General features: G+C 53.8%; 1 protein-coding gene across 1 annotated transcript; it reads left to right on the top strand.

Moving 5' to 3' along the window:
* Nucleotides 1-1221: 1221 nt before the first annotated feature.
* On the top strand, nt 1222-21513 carry SELENOO (selenoprotein O). Its single transcript, XM_070371398.1, has 9 exons — nt 1222-1939; nt 12668-12871; nt 13681-13861; nt 14953-15083; nt 15398-15678; nt 19769-19919; nt 20538-20723; nt 20801-20957; nt 21053-21513. Exons 1-9 carry the CDS (start codon nt 1371-1373, stop codon nt 21233-21235), a joined length of 2043 nt encoding a protein of 680 aa, XP_070227499.1. The 5' UTR covers nt 1222-1370; the 3' UTR covers nt 21236-21513.
* Nucleotides 21514-21540: the final 27 nt, after the last annotated feature.

The raw sequence follows: 21540 nt of genomic DNA, 5'->3' as shown, positions 1-21540 counted from the left end.
AGGCTGGGCACGGAGGACTCTGCCCGCAGGCCAGGTGAGAAGACCCCAGGTGGGCCCAGGGGGGAGGGAAGCTGTCGGGCTGTAGGAGGAAACTCTGGGTGCCGAGCACCTGCCAGACCCTCACCACATTGTCCCAGTCGTCCAGGCAGACCGTAGCATCCTTGCTCCTCTCCCAGAGGGGACCGGAGCTGGAGGGGGTGGAGCCGGCAGGGCAGAGCGGGGGGTCACAGGAGGTCTGGGAACTGTGCGGTGGCCCCCGGAGGCAGTTCCGGGCAGCCCCTCATGTCCGATGTGGATCGGGGCTGTTGGACAGAGTGGCCCGGACAGGAGGGCGCTCTGGAGTTTGTCCAGGTCTCAGGTTTTGCTCTGGGCCCGGGTGAGCGGGGGCTTTGGAACCCCTCCGAGGACCACCCGCTCCAGGCAAGGCTCTTCTGAACTGGACCCCGGAGTCACTCTGCACACTGACCCCAACTCCTCACCTGGGGCGGACCCTTCGAGGCCAGGCTTGGCCCTTCCCACCCCGCGCCCGCCCCAGCCTCCTGGGCGTCCACGGGGGTGTTTCTGGGGGAACTGCAGCCCCGATCAGAACAGCTGCTACCCTCCCAGAGCGTGGTGAGGAGAAAGACACACAAGAAACAGGAGAAGCGCCAAGGAAAAGCACTGAGTGACCGGAGGGAGGCCGAACAGGCAAGCGGAGGGGCAGCGGGACAGCGGGGCGCCGGCTCCCGACCGGGGGAGGGCAGCGGGAGGAGAGGCGCCGGCCCGCCAGAGGAGGAAGCGGCCGCTCCCCGGCTTCGGCTTCACCACGGGGCCTTCCAGGCCCAAAACTGACCCCTGACTTCCGGCCAGATCTGGACCAGCGCCGCCGTCTTTCCCCCCTGTCCTGTGTGCGGTGGGCAAAGGACACTCAAGGGCCAGACCCCAACAAAGCTGGTCCTGCTTCACGCAGAACTGCGGGGCACCCCGAGGGTCCCCTGGGGCAGTCACTCGGCACGGTCACCGGCCCGGAGCGCTCAGTCCGGACGGGCCGGAGTCCCCCAGGGCGGACCTCCAGGACCTGCCGCTGTGGCGCGGGGCAGTCCCCGTCGCGCGCTCCCCCCGGGTCCGGCCGGGCCCTCGCGGTCCCCCAGGCAGGACCTGGGAAGGAGGCGGGCGGACGGCGCAACCAGTCAGAGCCAGCATTCCGCGGGCGTCCGGTTCAGCTCAGGCGTGTCCGACTCTGTGCGACCCCACGGACTGCAGCATCCCTGTCAGTCAGGCGCGGCCCGGGCAACCGGGAGGCGAGCCCGGGGAGGGACTTCCTGTCGGGGCGGCGGGGCTTCCGGGGCAGCGGGACTTCCTTTCGGGGCGGCGCCGCCGCAGCGCCTCAGATGGCCGCGCTCCGCGCAGCGCTAGCGGCCTCGCTCGCGGTCGCCCGCGCCTGGCCGCCGCCCCTCGGCCGCCACCCGCCGTCCGCCTGCTGCTCCGCGTTGGCTGGCGCCATGGAGCCCGCGCCCCGCTGGCTGGCCGGGCTGCGCTTCGACAACCGCGCCCTGCGCGCGCTGCCGGTGGAGACGCCGCCGCCCGGCCCCGAGGGCGCCCCGTCCGCGCCGCGGCCCGTGCCCGGCGCCTGCTTCAGCCGCGCGCGGCCCGAGCCCCTGCGGCGGCCGCGCGTCGTGGCGCTGTCGGAGCCCGCGCTGGCGCTGCTGGGCCTGGGCGCGCCGCCCGCCGCCGCCGCCGCCCGCGAGGCGCGCGAGGCCGAGGCCGCGCTCTTCTTCAGCGGCAACGCGCTGCTGCCGGGCGCCGAGCCCGCCGCGCACTGCTACTGCGGCCACCAGTTCGGCCAGTTCGCCGGGCAGCTGGGCGACGGCGCCGCCATGTACTTGGGCGAGGTGTGCACCGAGGCCGGCGAGCGCTGGGAGCTGCAGCTCAAGGGCGCGGGGCCCACGCCCTTCTCCAGGTGCGTTTGGGGGTGCGCCCGCGGGTGAGGCGTGTGGCCCGGGACCCTAGAGCGAGCTGGGCAGGCGCGCCCGGGCCGAGGCCCAAGCCCGGGGCCCGGACGAGAGGCCGGGAGCTGAGCGCGGCTCCTGGCCGCCCCTGAGCGCCCCCGCGCACCCGCCTGGCACGGTGCGGCCCTGCGGCCTCTCAGGTCGGGCCGAGCGTCTGATCCCGCCGCGCTGGCCGCTGCCCGTGCTCTGTTCTGATAAACGACCCACGGACTTCGGAGCCAGTTCTGCGCGTGACACGCTCGTGTTTACTGCGTGCCCCGCGGGGCTGCCAGCGCTCCGGCGCTCAAGGCCTCGTCGGAATGCTGACCGGGCCGTCGGCTTGCCTCCCACACAGTTAGCACCGCGGATGCCTACTTACTCCGAGCACTTGGGGCCAGCCCTGCTCTGAGGGCGCAGTGAGGTGGGCGCTGTCCGTGCTCCTCTGGGGGCTCGTGCTGCCGGCCTGGGTCCGGATCCTGACAGCCCTACCCGGCAGGGTGCCCAGCTGTCGCCTGTGCTGTATGCCCGCGGCTGACAGGCTGTTCTGCTCTTTTAACACAAAAAAGTTCATATCCGCCGCCCATACTGTTAAATGCCTGTTGAATGGCCAGAAGAATTACACCTGACTTGGAGTTTTATGTTCAAAGACATTCTGAAAGTGTGGCTGTTGTCTGGCCCCTCTTTCCAGGTACTGAACCCGCCCCCACCTCCTTCTGTAGCAGCTCCACCTCAGGTCCTCAGGTTCTTCCTCACACCCCAGCCTTCAAACCTTTCTGTGTCTGAGACGTCCTGAGTTCAGCCTGGCACCCCCACCACCGCCCTGGAACAACTTGCTGAGAGTTGTCTGCACCTTTGACCATGTGTGAATGCCTCACACTGGGGCTTGCACATTGTATGAGCATCTTTCAACTTCCTGTGTTCGTTTTGACAATTTGTTATAAAAAATTTTTTTTGAGAGTGACAGGCTGCTGGAAGTTGCTTTTAATATTTGAAGACTTGGGTTATAAGTCTGTTTCCAGACCTGAAGTCCTTTGAAAGAAAGGGGCTGTCTGACTGTTCGCAGGCTTGTGCCCACCCACCAGCTCCAACGTTTCCTGGGGTCCCCAGCCTCCCTCAACAACACAGAGGCTAACATCTGAAGTGGTGTGAGTGGCCTAGGCCAGCAGCTGCTGGAGTGCCCAGGTGTGAGCTGGGGGTGGAGGGACAGGTGGCTCCTTGCCTTTGCCTCCATGGGGGCTGGGGTTTCAGGATGGCAGGTGCAGGCGCTTGCCGTGTGTCCTTCTCTGTGGGGGCAGGGTTAGGGAAGGCCCTGTGCCCTTGCTGTGTGATCATTACACGGTTCTGGTTTCTGCTTTGGGCACCTCGCCCTGGGCAAGGAGGTAGCCTGCCTGTTCTCCGGATCATTTTTTACCAAATCCACAATTAGCTTGAACAGTGCTGGCTTCCTGCTGAATAGGCCAGGGTGGGGGTGAAGTGACATCTGAGGACAGATTACAGACCACAGGGGGTGAGTGGAATGCCGCTGTGTGTTGAGTCTCACCAACCAGAGGCAGGTGCGGTCAGCCTGCAGACAGCCTTGGGGTGACGTCAAGCCTGGTTTCTAGAGGTGTCAGTCGCACCTGGAATAAGCCCTCCCGGGTGAGGGTGAGGCAGGAGGCCGAGGTGGTCCCCACGCCGTGTGGAGGCCCACGGAGGTCTCTGCTGACCCCTGGTCCCACTCTAGGCGTATGCCCCAGCACCTCAAGCTCATACTGGCCTCTTCCCTGCAGAGGACGTGGGTAGAGGTGCATCCCAGGCACCTTCATGCAGCGTCTCTGTCCTTTGGCAGGTGAGACAGAAGTGAGCCCAGAGTTTGTTTTTCCTAGAGAATTTTCTAAGTTGTCTCAAGTGCCTTCCTGCTGGGGGAGTGCTTGGACGCTTCTGTGCCCTGGGCCAGGCCAGGGTCCTAGGCCCAACTCCGAAGGGCAGAGATCCAAACTCACTTTGTTGTGGCTGCTTGCTGGTTGGGGGCTCTTGGAGGTCGAGGTGTCCAGCCCCCTCACCTTACAGGGAGGGGCTAAGGACACGGCTCGTGCAGGCGAGCCGTTCTCATGCACTGCTGTGACTTTCCTTTAATTTAAAAAAAAACAGAGTAAGAAACTTTGGATATCGTCACTCCATTCTAATGGGTGAAAAGCTGAACAAACTGAAAAATCAACAAGTCTTCTTAGATCTGCAAGAAAAGTGAGGTCAGAGGGCAAATCGCTGCCCACCCCCCACCCCGCCCCGACTGGAGAGACCGACAGGCAAAGACAGAGAATTTTTCATCACCAGAGCAGGTGTCTCCAGGAGCACTTGCCCTGCAAGTGATGGTTTGCTGGAGGCTCAGTGTGGACAAGCCAGTTAAAACCCCAAGGGCCCCAGTCACAAGGGGCCCCTGCGCTTCGCTGAGTTTTATCTCCTGGAGCTCTACTAGGTCCTCACAGTGAATGCTGGTAGAAAATCCCTTTGTGCTTCTGGCAGGAGTGGGGAAATGGAGCCGTTTGAAGTTCACAGGAGCACCGTGTTCTTACCAAGCCTGCCCTCAGGGGGAGCTAATTAACCCGAGGCTGCCCTGCTGGGGTCATCTCAGAGCCTAACTGACCTGGGGAAGGGGAAGGGCCCAGCTGCAGCCTCTGGCAGAGGGGAGACTGAACAGCGCGTGTGATGTTCTCGGTCCAGACGCCCAGCTGCACTGACGGTCTGAGGCCTCCACCCAGTACCTGTAGCCCACCACCACACCACAGAGGCCTGCTTATAGCTGCTCTGTTTGCCCTGAACACATGCCTGGTTATCAAGAAAAATTACAGAACACACTGAAAGGCAGAAAACACAGCTGGAAGCGACAGGGCCAGCATCAGAATTAGCCTCAGACGTGGCAGAGGTGTCGGAACTATCAGGCCAAAGACTTGATGTAACTGTGGTTAATATGTCAAAGGCTCTAATGGATGGAGTAGGCAGCATGCAAGAGCAGATGGGCAGTGCGAGCAGAGAGGTGGGAGTTCTGAGAAAGACCAGAAGGAAGTGCTAGAGGTTTATAGTAAAAACACTAACAAAAATGAAGAATGCTTCTGATGGACATATTACTAGACTGGACACAGATGAGGAAAAGTCTCTGAGCTTGAGGATATCTCAGGAGAAACCTACAAAGATGCAAAGAAAAAAACTGAAAAGTTCTCACTGTCCCAGGAACTACAGGACAGCTGCAAAAGAGGTAGCATGCAGTAGGAATACCAGGAGGGAAAAAGGGGACAAAAGAAATATTTAATGTAGTGACTGAGAATTTCCCCAAATTAATACCAGATACCAAACAGATACAAGAAGCTCAGAGTGCACCAAGCAAGATAAATGGCTACCTGACCCCCTACAAAAAACAAACAAAAAAACTACACCTAGGCTTATAATTTTCAAACTACAGAAAAGCAAAAATAAAAGTGAAAAAAGCTAGAGGAAGGAAACACTTCACCTACAGAGGAGCAGAGATTAGAATGACTGCTGACTTCTCAAAAGCCAGGCGAGCAAAGGAAAGTGGAGTAAGGGGGAAAAATTCACCCACCTAGAATTCTGTGCCCTGTGAAATTATCCTTCAGCAGTGAAGGAGACAGACTCCCTCAAACAAAAGTTGAGGGAAATTGTTACCATTAGATCTGTTTTGCAAAAAATGTTGAAAGATGTTTTTTGTAGAGAATGAAAATGATACAGGTCAGGAACTTGAATCAACATAATCAAAGGAAGAGCACAGGAGAAGGAAGTGAATGTAGAATAAAAGCTTTACTTTTCATCTTAACTGATATAACAGGTAATAGTTTAAAGTAGTAGAAACAAGGCATTTGGTTATGTGTAAGTGAAATTCATGACACCAAATGGAATAAGGGGTGGGAGGAAGAGGTTGGGATTATGTTGTTATAAAGTACTCGTACTACCTACGGAGTAGTATTGTGGTACTTGCAAGTGGAGTTGGATTAGCTGGGAATGTGTATTACAAACTCCAGGGCAGCCATTTTTCAAAGAGTAAGAAAACAAAACACAAAAAAGTATTACTGATACGCCAGGAGAGAACTAGTGAAAAAGGAGAAAATAGAATCACAAAATGCTCAATTAAAACCACAAAAGATGGGGTTGAGGCGGGGAGAGGAAGAAGGAAAGAAAAAGGAAGAAGAGAGTGAAAGGAAAACACTTTGGTCTAGACGTTTTGATCTAAACGCACTAATTAAAACAAGATACTGTCAGAAGAATTGTTTAAAAGTCTTCTATGTTGTCCATAAGAAACCCACTTTAGATATGAAAACTTGTAGATTAAAAATAAATGGATACTAGTGTACCATGCTAACACTAATCCAAAAACAAGCAGGAGTGGCCATATTAAATCCAGAAAGAGTGGACTTTGGAGTAAGGAAAGTTACTAGGGATAAAGAGGGGGCCAACACGCCAGAACAATCCTTACGGTGAGTGAGTGAGTGAAAATCGCTTAGTCGTGTCCGACTCTTCGTGAGCCCATGGACAATACAGTCCATGGAATTCTCCAGGCCAGAATACTGGAGTGGGTAGCCTTTTCCTTCTCCAGGGGATCTTCCCAACCCAGGGATGGAACCCAGGTCTCCCAAATTGCAGACAGATTCTTTACCAGCTGAGCCACAAGGGAAGCCCAAGAATACTAGAGTGGGTAGCCTATCCCTTCTCCAGCAGATCTTCCTGACACAGGGATCAAACCAAGGTCTCCTGCATTGCAGGCGGATTCTTTATCAACTGAGCTATCAGGGAAGCCCATCCTTAAGGTATATGTGTCAAACAGCAGCATCAGAGTGCCATTTGGCAGAAACTGACAACTTCAGAGAGGCATAGAGGAACGCACTATCATAGTTGAGACTTCAACACCCCTCTATCAGAAATGGACAGAGCCAACAGGCAGAAAATTGATAAGGACACATTTGAGCTCAATTAACACCATTGATCAACTGGATACAATGAACATCTAGGCCTACTTCATCTAACAACAGAATACATATTCTCAGCCCCACATGGAACATTTATCCAGATAAACCACATTCTAAGCCATAAAACACACCTTAACAAATTTTTTAAAATAGAAATTATACAGTGTCCGTTCTCAGGCCACAATGGAATCAAACTAGAAATCAGTAACAGATCACTGCTGCTGCTCCTGCTGCTAAGTCACTTCAGTCGTGTCCAACTCTGTGCAACCCCATAGACGGCAGCCCACCAGGCTCCCCCGTCCCTGGGACTCTCCAGGCAAGAACACTGGAGTGGGTTGCCATTTCCTTCTCCAATGCATGAAAGTGAAAAGTGAAAGTGAAGTCGCTCAGTCATATCTGACCCTTAGCGACCCCATGGACCGCAGCCCACCAGGCTCCTCCGTCCATGGGATTTTCCAGGCAAGAGTACTGGAGTGGGTTGCCATTGCCCTCTCCCAACAGATCACTAGAAAACCCCAAATTCTTGGAGATTATGCAGCATACTTCTAAATAATGCATGTTAGTTGTTTCATCATGTCTGACTCTTTCCAGCTCCATGGACTGTAACCCACCAGGCTCCTCTATGGAATTCTCCAGGCAAGAATACTGGAGTGGGTAGCCATTCGCTTCTCTAGAGGATCTTCCCAACCCAGGGATGGAACCTGAGTCTCCAGCATTGCAAGCAGATTCTTTACCATCTGAGCCACCATCCCAAGAGACATTTTTAAATGTTTTGAACTAAATGAAAGTAAAAATATCAAATGTGTGGGGTACAGTGAAAGCAGTGTTTTGAAGAGAATTTAAAGCAGTGAGTGAAAAAAAGCGATCTAAAACCAATATTTAAGTGTCCACCTAGGAAACTACAAAGAAAAGAGCAAATCCAATCCAAAGTAAGCAAAAAAAAAAAAAAAAAACACAAACATTGTGTGTGTTGGTGGTATAGTGGTGAGCACAGCTGCTTTCCAAAGTAAACAATAAAAAGAATGAGAACAGAAATCAATGAAATTGAAATATAGAGGAGAAATCAGTGAAATCAGAAGCTTTCTCTTTGAAAATATCTATGAAATCAATAAGCCTCTATCCAGGCTAACTAGGAAAGAAAGTTAGGACGCAATTACTAATACCAGAAATCAAAGAGGGAAGATCATACAATTCGTATAGATATTGAAAGGAAATTAAAAGACTTTGAACAGTACTATGTTCACAAATTTGCTAGCCTAGATGAAAAGGACCAATTCCTTGAAAGACAAAATTTACCAAAACTCGCAAGAAAAAATAGACAATCTGAATAGGCCTGTATATATTAAAGAAATTGAATCAATTAGTAGCCTTCCAAAACAGCATCAGGCCCAGATGAGTTCACTGGTGAATTCTACCAAACATTTAAGGACAAAATTACGCCACTCTTTTCAGAGAATGGAAGCAGAGGAACTAATCCCTGACTCATTCTGAGTCCAGCGTTGTCCTGATACCAGATCTCGACAAAGGCAATACAAGAAAACTATAGACCAAGATCCCTCATGAACACAGACAAAGAATTCCTCAACAAAACATTAGCAAATAAAATTCAACAATGTTTGAAAAGAATTATCCATCACCACCAAATGGATTTATTCCAAGTATGCAGTGCTAGTTCAACATGCAAAAATCAATCAAAGTGATCCATCAGATCAACAGGCTAAAGAAGGAAAATCATATATTAGTTGAAGTAGAAAAGCGTCTGACAGACTCTAACACTCTTCGTGATAAATCAGAAATAGAGAGGAATAGAGTTTCTACAGAAAACCTACAGCTAAATCTACTTCATCATGAGAACCTCAGAGCTTTCCCACTAAGATCATAAACAAGGCAAAGACGTTCCGTCTCACCGTTGCTTCTCAGCAACCCTGGAGGTCCTCGCTAATGCAACAAGGTAAGAAAACCAAGGCACACACATCAAGATGGAGAAATAGAAACTGTTTTGTTTGCAAATGGACATCTACGTAGAAAATCTCAAAGAATGGACCAAAGTGGGCTCAGAGCAGTTACAACGATATTGCGGGATACAGAGCCACTACTGTACTATAGCCAAGCAATGACAAGTGAAATTTGAAATTAAAAACAGCTTACATTAGCATTGCTGAAAATGAAATACTTAGGTGTGAATCTAACAAAAGATCTCTATGAGGAAAACTACAAGACTGATAAAAAAATAACTAAATCAGCGTAAAGACATTCCATGTTCATGGATAGGAAGATTTAATATTGCCAAGATGTCGGTTCTTTCCAACTCAATCTGTAGATTCGATGCAACCCCAATTAAAGTCTCAGCAAGTTATCTTGTAGAAATTGACAAAATGATTCTAAAATTTTTATCAAGAGGCAGAAGAGCCAGAATAGCTCAATATTGAGGGAGAAGAACAAAGTCAGGCCTGGCACCGCCCCCACTTCAAGACTGACTAAAGCTGTGGTAATCAAGAGGGTGTGGTTTTGGCCAAAGAATGGATAGATCAGTGGAACAGAGCAGAGAGCCCAGAAATAGACCTGCATAAATATGGGTCTTTGACAAAGGGGCAAAGGCAGTCCAATGGAGCAATGATAGTATTTTCAACAGATTGTACTGGAACAGCTTTCCAATCCCAAAGAAAGGCAATGCCAAAGAATGCTCAAACTACCACACAATTGCACTCATCTCACACGCTAGTAAAGCAATGCTTAAAATTCTCCCAGCCAGGCTTCAGCAATACGTGAACCGTGAACTTCCAGATAGATGTTCAAGCTGGTTTTAGAAAAGGCAGAGGAACCAGAGATCAAATTGCCAACATCTGCTGGATCATCAAAAAAGAGAGTTCCAGAAAAAACATCTATTTCTGCTTTATTGACTATGCCAAAGCCTTTGACTGTGTGGATCACAACAAACTGTGGAAAATTCTGAAAGAGATGGGAATACCAGACCACCTGACCTGTCTCTTGAGAAGCCTGTATGCAGGTCAGGAAGCAACAGTTAGAACTGGACATGGAACAACAGATTGATTCCAAATAGGAAAAGGAGTACGTCAAGGCTGTATATTGTCACCCTGCTTATTTAACTTATATGCAAAGTACATCATGAGAGATGCTGGGCTGGAGGAAGCACAAGCTGGAATCAAGATTGCTGGGAGAAATATCAATAACCTGAGCTATGCAGATCATACCACACTTATGGCAGAAAGTGAAGAAGAACTAAGGAGCCTCGATGAAAGTGAAAGAGGAGAGTGAAAAAGTTGGCTTAAAGCTCAACATTCAGAAAACGAAGATCATGGCATCTGGTCCCATCACTTCATGACAAACAGATGGGGAAACAGTGTTAGACTTTCTTTTTTTGGTCTCCAAAATCACTGCAGATGGTGATTGCAGCCATTAAATTAAAAGACGCTTACTCCTTGGAAGGAAAGTTATGACCAACCTAGACAGCATATTAAAAAACAGAGACGTTACTTTGTCAACAAAGGTCCATCTAGTCAAGGCTGTGGTTTTCCCAGTGGTCATGTATGGATGTAAGAGTTGGACTATAAAGAAAGTTGAGTGCCAAAGAATTGATGCTTTTGAACCATGGTGTTGGAGAAGACTCTTGGGAGTCCCTTGGACAGCAAGGAGATCCAGCCAGTCCATCCTAAAGGAGATCAGTCCTGGGTGTTCATTGGTAGGACTGATTTTGAAGCTGAAACTCCAATACTTTGGCCACTTGATGTGAAGAGCTGGCTTATTTGAAAAGACCCTGATGCTGGGAAAGATTGAGGGCAGGAGGAGAAGGGGACGACAGAGGATGAGATGGCTAGATGGCATCACCGACTCAATGGACATGGGTTTGGGTGAACTCCAGGAGTTGGTGATGGACAGGGAGGCCTGGCGTGCTGCGGTTCATGGGGTCGCAAAGAGTCGGACACGACTGATCGACTGAACTGAACTGGAACAACTGGACGTCCACATTAAAAAGAGAGAGAATCTAGACACAGACCTGACACCTTCTACAAAAATTAAGTGAGACTGGATGACAGACCTACACACAAAATGCAAAACTAAAACTCCTAGAAGATAAAACAGAAAATATGAATGACCTCAGGTATGGAAATGACTTTTTAGATACAACACAGAGGACAGGATCCATGAAAGAAATGATAGGCTGGACTTTATTCAATGTAAAACTTCTGTGAAAGTGTCAGGAGAATGACAAACCACAGACTGGGAGAAAATCCCTGTGGAAGACATGTCTGATAAATGTCTGTTTTCCAAAACATACAAAGAACTTTTAAAACTCAACAATAAGAAAACGAACTGATTTTAAAATGGGGCAAAGACTTTGCTAGACACCTCCCCAAAGAAGATAGAGAGATGGCATCTAAGCACATGGAAAGATATTTCACATCATGTGTCATCAGAAAAATGCAAATTAAAACAGTGAGACAGCACTACACCCATGAGAACAGCCAAGTTCCAGGACACTGACAACACGAAATGCTAGCAAGGGCGCGGAGCAACAGGAAGCACGTTCATCGCTTCCGGGAGTGCAGAATGGTCTGGCTGCTTGGGAAGACTGGTGGTCTCTTACCAAGCCAAATACATTGTCACCATATGATCCAGCAATCATACGACTTAGTATTTACCCCAAGGAGTTAAAAATGTGTCCACATGGAACTCTGTATACGGATGTTCACAGCAACTGTATTCCTAATTGCCAAAACCTGGAAGCCACCAAGATGTCCTTCAAGGTGAACAGATAGAACAGACAGTGAAATAGGTAATTCCAGACAATGGAATGTTATTCAGCAAAAGAGTAGAAAGAAAAAAAAAAGAAATGAGCCATCAAGCCATTAAGGAACATGTTGGAAACTTGGATGCTTATCAGTAAGTGAAGAAAGTCCATCTGAAAAGGTCACACAGTATGATTCCATCTGTGACACTATGACATTCTGGAAAAGGCAAAACTCTGGAGACAGTAAAAGGACCGGGGGTTGGGAGGGGAGAGATGGCTCGGTGGAGCACAGAGGACTTTGGGCAGTGACACTTCTCTGTGTGACCCTGTGGTCACGGTGGATCCCCGTCTGGGCAGTTGTCCAGACCCACAGGATGGGCAACACCAAGTGTGAAGCCTGATGTAAACATGGGCTCTGGGGGTGAGGACATGTCAGTGTGGGTTCACTGACTGACAGATGTCCTGTCTGGGAGGAACGCTGATGCTGGGGCATATATGAGAAATCTCTGCCTTCTGATAGCTTTTGCTGAGAACCTAACAGTGCCTAGGAAAATAAAGTCTATTTAAAATAATAATTATGTCAGCTTAGGATAAGAAGAGAACGTCCGAGTCACTCGGAGCTGCCCAAGGTGGACTGAAGTCCTCCCCCCACCGCAAGCGGTGCTGTGTCTGTGCTGTGTTTTTTACAAAGTAAATTCTTAGACACAGAACTGTAGGCACGAGTGTGCGTGTGACCGTGCGTGTGACCCAGGGAATGGCTCTCCCCGTCTTCAGTGTGGACTCGGCTCCCACGGCAGGCTGGCACCCGTGCTGTGGATATAGACCTGCAGGACGTTAGGGGCACGGCGTCTGGGGTCACGCAAAACAGACTCGTTCTACGCTGACAGCAGAGCTGCTCGGGGGCTGGTTTTCAGAAGCCGGTAGCGGCTTTCCTGCAGTCCCTTCGGCCTGCAGCTGTGTTGCCGGGGCCCGGCAATGACCTCTGTGCTTGACCTCAGACAGGCGGACGGCCGCAAAGTGCTGCGCTCCAGCATCCGCGAGTTCCTGTGCAGCGAGGCCATGTTCCACCTGGGTGTCCCCACCACGCGGGCCGGCTCCTGCGTCTCATCCCAGTCCACTGTCGTGCGCGATGCCTTCTACGACGGGAACCCCCGGCCCGAGCCGTGCGCCGTGGTGTTGCGCCTGGCCCCCACGTTCCTCAGGTAAGGCCCGTGCACTCACGTCCCCAGGCCAGGGGCCGGGCAGCGAGCCTGGAGCCACGACCTGGGGTCTATGACCAGGGGCTGCATCAGGCACGCCGGGAAAATGGCCTCACCTGCGTGGCTGGACGAGTGGCCGTGACGCCCAGCACGCCCGCTCCCAGGGCCCCGTCCGCCGAGTGGAGGCCTTCTGCTGCTGGGGGCCTGTGAGTCCTCGCGGTCACCAAGCTGTCTGGAATCGAGCACTCGGTACCAGCCACCCAAAGCCAGTCGCCAGGAGGCAGCTGTGGCAGTCTTGGGGATCAGGGGACTCAGCCAACCCCATGGCTCAGCCGTCTCTGGCTTCGCCTTTGTCTCTGGGGTGGAGGTGCTGGGCCCCCAGAGCTGGACCAGACAGTCTGCTAAACGCTGGTCTGTGTCGCGTAGGCTGTCGGGCAGCACCCCTGGCCTCCACCCACGAACTGCTGGTAGTCGGCCCATGTGACCAGCAAACCTGGCTCTGGACGTTGCCTTGCCCCCTGGGGGTGCAGCTGCCCCACTGCTGACCCCAGCTCACCCCAATACAGGCCTCCTCCCCCCATGAGACAGCACGGATCCCCTCGTCCCCGCAGGGCGGCCGTGCTGTCCCGCCCCATGTGCCCTGGGAGGCGCCCCATATCATCCTGTGTCCCTGAAGATCGGCCGTGTTTGTATGGTTTGTCCCCCACTCACCACTGCTCTGGCCACGAGCGCTGGCAGCAACCCCCTTCCCGCCTCACTCAAGAGGGGAGGCGTCATGTTTAACCTGTGGTCAACATGGGTCTCCCCTCCAGGTTTGGATCCTTCGAGATCTTCAAGCCCAGAGACGAGCACACGGGCCGGGCGGGCCCCAGCGTGGGGAGGGACGACATCCGACTGCAGATGCTCGACTACGTCATCAGCACTTTCTACCCTGAAATCCAGGCCTGTCACCCCGGGGACCACGTGCAGAGACACGCCGCCTTCTTCCGGGAGGTCAGTGGGGGCTGCCCCCTGAGGGTGGGCGCTGGGTGTCCTGCCCTCTTGAGTCCCCTCCTGTCCCAAACCCTCATCACCACCCACTGGCTTGGCCCAGGGCTAGCTTCTCAGATGCTGAGGGTCAGGGTCCTGGGACGGACCCCTATTTGAGCAGCCTTGAGGAGCCGTGCAGAGATCTTGGGGGAAGTCAGGGCTGGCGGGTGCTGGGTCTCCCACATGGGGCCTGTGCACACAGTCGCCCCCAGCACACACCCCTAAGCCTCTTGACTGGGGGACACACTGACTGTCCTGGCTCAGGGCTGAATGCACCCTAGAACTCTCAGGCGTGGTCCCAGGGGCCGTGCAGGTGCCCCCGCAAGTGGGCACAGAGCAGCGTGTCGGTCCCGGCCTGCACCCGGGGGCCATGTGCAGAGACATGCTGGGGAGGCCTGGCCCCTCCCCAGACCCTCCAGGCAGTGTCTTCCCATCTGTCACGCGGGCAGTGCCGGGGAGGCTTGAGGCTCCACTCACACCCAAGGTGGCGGCCTGAGCCTGGCCTCTTGGTCAGTGAAGCCGAGCGTGGTGCCGTCCAACGCAGACAGCGCCCGCGGCCTCAGAAGGCGAGCTGTGGGTGGGCTGCTCAGCGGGCCACAAGGCCATCGGGCACACCTGCGGCTCGCAGGGCTCCTCCTGGCTGGGTGCAGGGCGGCAGGGCCGGCAGGGCCCTGGCTGCCCAGGTGGGCTGGTGGAGCCTCGTCCCCTGCAGCCCCCGGTGAGGCTGGACCTGGGGCGGGTTTGCCTGATAATGTGGAGACTTGCTTCCTTCTTTTGACATGGTCATCCCACGTGGGGGCCTGTATCATGAGAATGTCAGGGTTCCCTGATTTCTCTGGTTTGGGTAAAAGCCAGAATAGTGAGTATATAAGAGACGGTGGTGTGTGTGTGTGGGGGGTTTCCTTGTCACATGTCCTCGGGCGTTCTTCCCAAGTCAGGACAGGATACTGGGCAGGCCCCCCGGGAGTCGCGCAGTGTGAGACGGGCCCAGCGGGCACAGGTGGTTCGGGGAGGGGCCGGGCCCGGAGGGAGTAGCAGTGGCCGTCCTGTTGCAGGTGACCCGGCGCACGGCCCGGCTGGTGGCTGAGTGGCAGTGTGTGGGCTTCTGCCACGGCGTGCTCAACACAGACAACATGAGCATCGTGGGGCTCACCATCGACTACGGGCCCTTCGGCTTCCTGGACAGGTGGGCGTCCCGCTGCCTGCCATCAGCCCCCGGGGAGGCACGGCATCATAGGCCTGCATGGCTGCTTTCGTGAAGGTTTTGTTCAGTGTTTGATTCTCAGCAAGGCCTGGTCAGCTAGCCATTCCCAGAGCAGGAATCCCCCAGAGGGCTTTAGCACAGAAGCGTTTAACCAGCACCGTCCACTCTTGGGTAGAAAGTGGGCTGAAGGGGCAGGTGAGGCTGCAGGGCCCCGTGGGACAGGGCAGGACTGCGGTGTCCACCCGGGTCCCTCGGTGGGTCCCTTTAGGCACCACCCACTCTTGCCTGTCCGGCAGGTATGACCCCGATCACGTGTGCAATGCCTCCGACACCGCCGGGCGCTACTCGTACAGCAAGCAGCCCGAGGTGTGCAAGTGGAACCTGCAGAAGCTGGCCGAGGCCCTGGACCCCGCGCTGCCCCTCGAGCTGGCCGAGGCCATCCTGGCAGAGGAGTTCGACGCCGAGTTCGGCCGGCACTACCTGCAGAAGATGCGCCGGAAGCTGGGCCTCGTGCAGACCGAGCAGGAGGGCGATGGCGCCCTGGTGGCCCAGCTCCTGGAGACCATGCACCTGACCGGTGAGTGGGGGCAGGCTGCTCATGGGCCGTGGCTGGCTGGGTCCCCGTCTCCCGTCCTTTGGGACTGCCTTTGCAGGGTGTGTGTGACTTCCTGGCTGATCCGGCTTGGAGGCCCAGTGCTGCCCAGCACAAGTGGCCGGCCGGGCGCCCTTGGGGAAAGCATCCTTTGCACGAGTGTGCCATGAGCCACCGGCCAGTTCACATGTTGACTCCTCTCGGTAGAGCACACCCCCTTCTATCCGCTGCTGCGTGCTTTCACACTGTGCGTCAGTCAGGTGTGCTGCTTCTCACAGCCTCGTGGCTGGACATCCAGCCTCGGGACGCTATCTGCTGGTTGCGTCCTCACAGGGCAAAGTGGGAGCAGGAACACAGAGCCCCTAGCAGGGTTGCACCCTCCTACCTACCTCCCAAAGGCCCCGTCTCCAAACACCATCCCCCTGAGGTTTGGGTCTCCAGGTGTGAAGCTGGGAGGGGACACACAGGCGCCCTTGCATGCTGGGGTGAATCCTACATACGTGGTCCTTCTAGGGTTTTGCTGAGGTTTCTCTGCCTGTGCTTATGAGGGATGCTGCTCTGTGACTGTCTTTTCTCATGGTTTCTCTGCCTGTGCTTACGAGGGATGCTGATCTGTGACTGTCTTTTCTCCTGGTACCCTTGTTCGGCTTTGGTATCAAGACAGTGCTGGTTTCATGAGATGAGTTAGAAAATGTTTCCTCCTATTTTTTAGAAGAGTCTAAGGATTGGTGTTAACTCTTCTTTAAATGTTTGGTGGAATTCACCATGAAGCCCTCTGGTCCTGACTTTTCATATGTCAGGAAGTTTACAATCTCTTTACTTGCTATGGGACTATTGAGATTTTCTTTTTCTTCCTGAGTCAGTTTTGGTAATTTATGTTTTTAGGAATCTGTCATCTAAGTTATCTGGATTATTATTCATAGTGTCCTCTTAGTCTTTTATTTCTGTCTAATCAGTAATGATATCGTTGCTGTTACTTTTTTTCTTTATTGTTTTCAGTTAGTCAGTTCAGTCGCTCAGTCATGTCTGACTCTTTGCGACCCCATGGACTGCAGCACCCCAGGCCTCCCTGTCCATCACCAACTCTCGAAGCTTGCTCAAATTCATGACCATTGAGTCAGTGATGCCATCCAACCATCTCATCCTCTGTCGTCCCCTTCTCCTCCTGCCTTCAGCCTTTCCCAGCATCAGGGTCTTTTCAGATGAGTCAGTTCTTCACATCAGGTGGCCAAAGTATTGGAGTTTCAGCTTCAGCATCAGTCCTTTCAATGAATATTCAGGACTGATTTCCTTTAGGATTGATTGGTTTGATCTCCTTGCAGTTTAAGGGAGTCTCAAGAGTCTTCTCCAACACCTCAGTTCAAAAGCATCAATTCTTCAGCAGTCAGCCTTCTTTATGGTCCAACTCTCACATCCATACACGACTACTGCAAAAGCCATAGCTTTGACTAGACGGACCTTTGTTGGCAAAGTAATATCTCTGCTTTTTAATATGCTGTCTAGCTTGGTCATAGCTTTTGTTCCCAGGAGCAAGCGTTTTAATTTCATGGCTGCAGTCACCATCTGCAGTGATTCCAGAGCCCCCCAAAATGAAGTATCTCACTGTTTCCATTGTTTCCCCATCTATTTGCCATGAAGTGATGGGACCAGATGCCATGATCTTAGCTTTCTGAATGCTGAGTGTTAAGCCAACTTTTTCACTCTCCACTTTCACTCTCATCAAGAGGCTTTTTAGTTCCTCTTCACTTTCTGCCATAAGGGTGGTGTCATGTGCATAGCTGAGGTTATTGATACTTCTCCTGCCAGTCTTGATTCTAGCTTGTGCTTCATCCAGTCCAGCGTTTCTCATGATGTACTCTGTACAGAAGTTAAATAAACAGGGCAACAATATACAGCCTTGATATACTCCTTTGCCAATTTGGAACCACTTTGTTGTTCCATGTCCAGTTCTAACTGTTGCTTCTTGACCTGCATATAGATTTCTCAGGAAGCAAGTCAGGTGGTCTGGTATTCCCATCTCTTTAAGAATTTTCCAATTTATTGTGATCCACACAGTCAGAGGTTTTGGTGTAGTCAATAAAGTCAATTTTTTTCTTTATTGGTTTAGCTAAAATTTCATCAGTTTTACTGATCTTTCTGAAGAACCAATTTTGGTCTCATTCTCTCACTTTTATTCTCTGTTTATCTCTGCTTTCATCTTCTTTCTGTTAAGTTTGGTCTTGTTCTTTTCTTAGTTCTTTAGGTATAAGATGAGGTTACTGATTTGAAGTGCTTTTACTGAGAAGTAGCTAATGTGTAGCATCTTACAAGCCTCAGGTGTGCAACATGACTGTGTGACACGTGCAACACGAGACCACCAGCACATACAGTTACGTTTTTTTCTGGTGATGAGCGCGCTGTTCTTTCAGTTCAGACATACGTACCTATAAACTTCCCTTTGAGCTCTGCTGCTTTTGGTTCATACCTCCAAGTGTTTTCTCATTTCTCTTGTGATTTCTTTTTAGACCCAGTAGTTGATTAATTTTAACACTGTTATCCAGTTGCTAAATTGTGTCTGACTTTTTGCAACCCCATGGACTGCAGCAAGCCAGGCTTCCCTGTCCCAGTTTGCTCAAACTCAGGTCCGTTGAGTCGATGGTGCCATCCAACCATCTCACCCTCTGATTTTCCTTCCATTTGTGACTTCTAGCTTCTTTCCATTGTGGCTGCAGAATACACCAGTATTCTCAGGGTACTAATTTTATGGCCTGGAGAACATGCAGCTGAGAGCTTGGGTGGAGAGCTGTGTTTGGTGTTCACTGTTTCCTTGTTGACCTTCTGTCCAGGGGTCAGGTGCTGATATCCCAGCTCCTACAAAACTGCTCGACTCTGCCCTTCAGTTGTTTTTTGTTGTTGTTCATTGGAGTACAGTTTCTTTAACATGTATTCAGGGACTTCCCCGGTGGTCCAGTGGTTAAGAATCTGCCTTCCAATGCAGGGGTCATGGGTTTGATCGTCTGTCGGGAAACTAAGATCTCACCTGCCGCAGGACAACTAAGCCCTTGCGCAACTAGAGAAGCCCCGCAAACTACAGGGATGACCAGCACAGCCAAAACGTGTGTTTGCCCTTCAGTCTTACGAGTGTTTGCTTTGTGTGTTGGGGGCTCTTGTTTGATTGTTTTATCTTCTTGCTGAACTGACTCACCCATAGCTAACACTCCTCCTTGTCAAGTGCTCATAAAGTCTACTTTCCTGATGGCAGCACAGCCACCCAATTCTGTAGGTTACTATTTGTGTGCTATATTTTTTCCATCTTTTCACCTTAAGCTGAAGTGTCTTCAGTGTCTTACTGTCATCCGATCGTGTTTTGTATCCATCCTGCTGGTCTTTGCTCTTTGAATAGTGACATTAATCCGTTTACTTTGGCCGGGGGGGCCGGGGGGGGGGGCATCCTCTCAAGATCTTAGTTCCCCATCCAGGGGCTGACCCACGCCCTTGACAGTAAAAGCGCATTGCTAACCACGGGACCAGGGAGCTCCCTCGTCCACTTACTTTATAAGTACCTGCAGATAAGGAAGAATTTGTACTGCTTCGTTGTTTTGTCTTACACCATTTTTGTCCCTCAATTTCTGTCACCACGCTCGTGTTTCGGTGGGTTTTGTGTACACCATTCTGATTCCCCACTCCTCCTCTGGTTTTGGCCGTTTCCTTAGGGGTTATGGTGACACTGGTTTAGCCAGCCAGGCCAAGGACACCACACGACATGCCTGTTCTCAGGTCCTCTGCTGTCTCAACCTTGCAGCTCCCAGAGCGTGCAGTGCTGAAGGCGCTGACCACGATGGGGGCCAGGGCCGGCCTCAGCGCCTGGACTGTTTGTTCAGGTCACCAATGAAGAGACCGGCCTTGGAGGCCTTGGGAGACAGCGTGACTTGTCAGGTTCAGAGTGGGGACCAAGTTGGCGGCACTGAGAACAGGCTGGGGGTGGGGGCGTCAGGAACCCCTGGCCTGACGCCCAGCAGGGCTCCACACACATGCTGGATGAACACGTGTGGTTGTCTGGCGACAGGGCGGTGCCCTGAGCAGCTCTGTGTTCCAGGGGCTGACTTCACAAACTCCTTCTACCTGCTGAACTCCTTCCCAACTGCGCCGGAGTCCCCAGGCCTAGATGGGTTCCTGGCTGCGCTGACTGCACAGTGCGCCTCCCTGGAGGAGCTGAGGCTCGCCTTCCGACCTCAGATGGATCCCCGGTGGGTGCTTGGGTCTTGCTTCCCAGGAATTTGTTTCCAGAAAAGGGAGGACTATTTAGAATGAAACCATGGGTGGTCAGACCCTGGCTGTGTAGCCCTGAGGCCCGCCAGTCAGAGGAAGGGACGCAATGCTGACACTGGAATGGGGGGCCAGGAGGCACAGGGTGGGGCACGGTGGCTTCTGCTCCAGGGAGGCCCCCCAGGAACAGCCTGGGTGTGGCCCGCCATCTCCAGCCACTCAGGCTTTCTACACCTGTTGTCCTGGGGGTGGGGCCTACACTCAACCCATCAACAAGTTTGGGGCCAGCAGGAATCTAGTGCAGCGGTGTGCGGGGAGGCTGAGCTGGCAGGACCTGCTGAGCACAGAGCCAGGGTGACTGAGAAGGGGGTGTCAGGGGCTGCCCTGCCGCCCTCCCCAGCTGGAGGATCCAGCTCTGCGGTCTCCATGGGCGGAGTCAACAGCAGGAGACGGGCCGGTCATGTGCAGGGGGTGCTGGTCATGTTCCCCCATCTGCCCCGCCCACCGGACCCGGGCTCCGCCCTGGGGGGGGCCGAGCACAGCAGTGTGGCAGGCCGGGAAGGCCGGCCTGGGGCCCCTCACGCGCCCGCTCTGCGCAGGCAGCTGTCCATGATGCTCATGCTGGCGCAGTCAAACCCGCAGCTCCTGGCGCTCATCGGCACGCGGGCGAGCCTGGCTCGGGAGCTGGAGCGCGTGGAGCAGCAGTCGCGGCTGGAGCAGCTGAGCGAGGCCGAGCTGCACGGCAAGAACAGGAGCCGCTGGGCCGCGTGGCTCCACAACTACAGGTGCCCCTGCCCCCCCCTTCCCCCACCCCAATCCCAGTGCGGGCCGGGCTACGCGGCTGACGCCCAGTGGGTTGCAGGGCCCGGCTGGAGAAGGACCGGGAGGCCAGCAGCGACGCGGCCACCTGGCAGGCCGAGCGCACACGTGTCATGCGCGCCAACAACCCCAAGTACGTGCTGAGGAACTACATTGCACAGGGCGCCATTGAAGCTGCTGAGAGCGGCGACTTCTCGGAGGCAAGCGCTGTCTGCCGCCCCCCGCTCCCCGCCCTTCATCGGCTGCGGAGGAGGCCGGTCCCCAACAGCTGCCCTCGCTCTCCACCCCCCTGCAGGTGCGGCGGGTGCTGAAGCTGCTGGAGACCCCTTACGGCGGGGAGGCGGAGGCGGAGGCTGCCGAGCCCGCGGAGGCCAGTGAGGCGGCCGAGGAGACCGGCGGGGCGGCCGGCCGGCGGCGCTCCTACAGCAGCAAGCCCCCGCTCTGGGCGGCGGAGCTGTGCGTGACGTGATCCTCGTAACTGCCCTGGAGACTCCGCGCAGGAGACCCCAGGGCCAAGCCCTTGAGTCCACGAGGCGGCCCCCACTCCCGTCTCTCCGTGACGGCGGGGATGTCCAGTCAGGACCTGACCCGTCTCCGCCCGACGCTGACTCGCCACCCCTGCCCCAGCCTCTGCTCCCCACGACCGATGCCCCACACCGCACCGCGCAGCCCCGAGGACCGGCCGCTCGGCCCCCACCCACCTGGCGGGGGTGGGGTGGGGGGACGCGGCCCCCCAATAAACCGGCAGCCTCCTCAGTGGCCCCGCGTGGTTGTTCGCCCGCG

This window comes from Bos mutus, chromosome 5 (genome assembly GCF_027580195.1).
Source record: "Bos mutus isolate GX-2022 chromosome 5, NWIPB_WYAK_1.1, whole genome shotgun sequence".
Taxonomy (NCBI): Eukaryota; Metazoa; Chordata; class Mammalia; order Artiodactyla; family Bovidae; genus Bos; species Bos mutus.
Note: the sequence above shows the minus strand (reverse complement) of the source record. Positions and strands in the feature narration are given on the sequence as shown.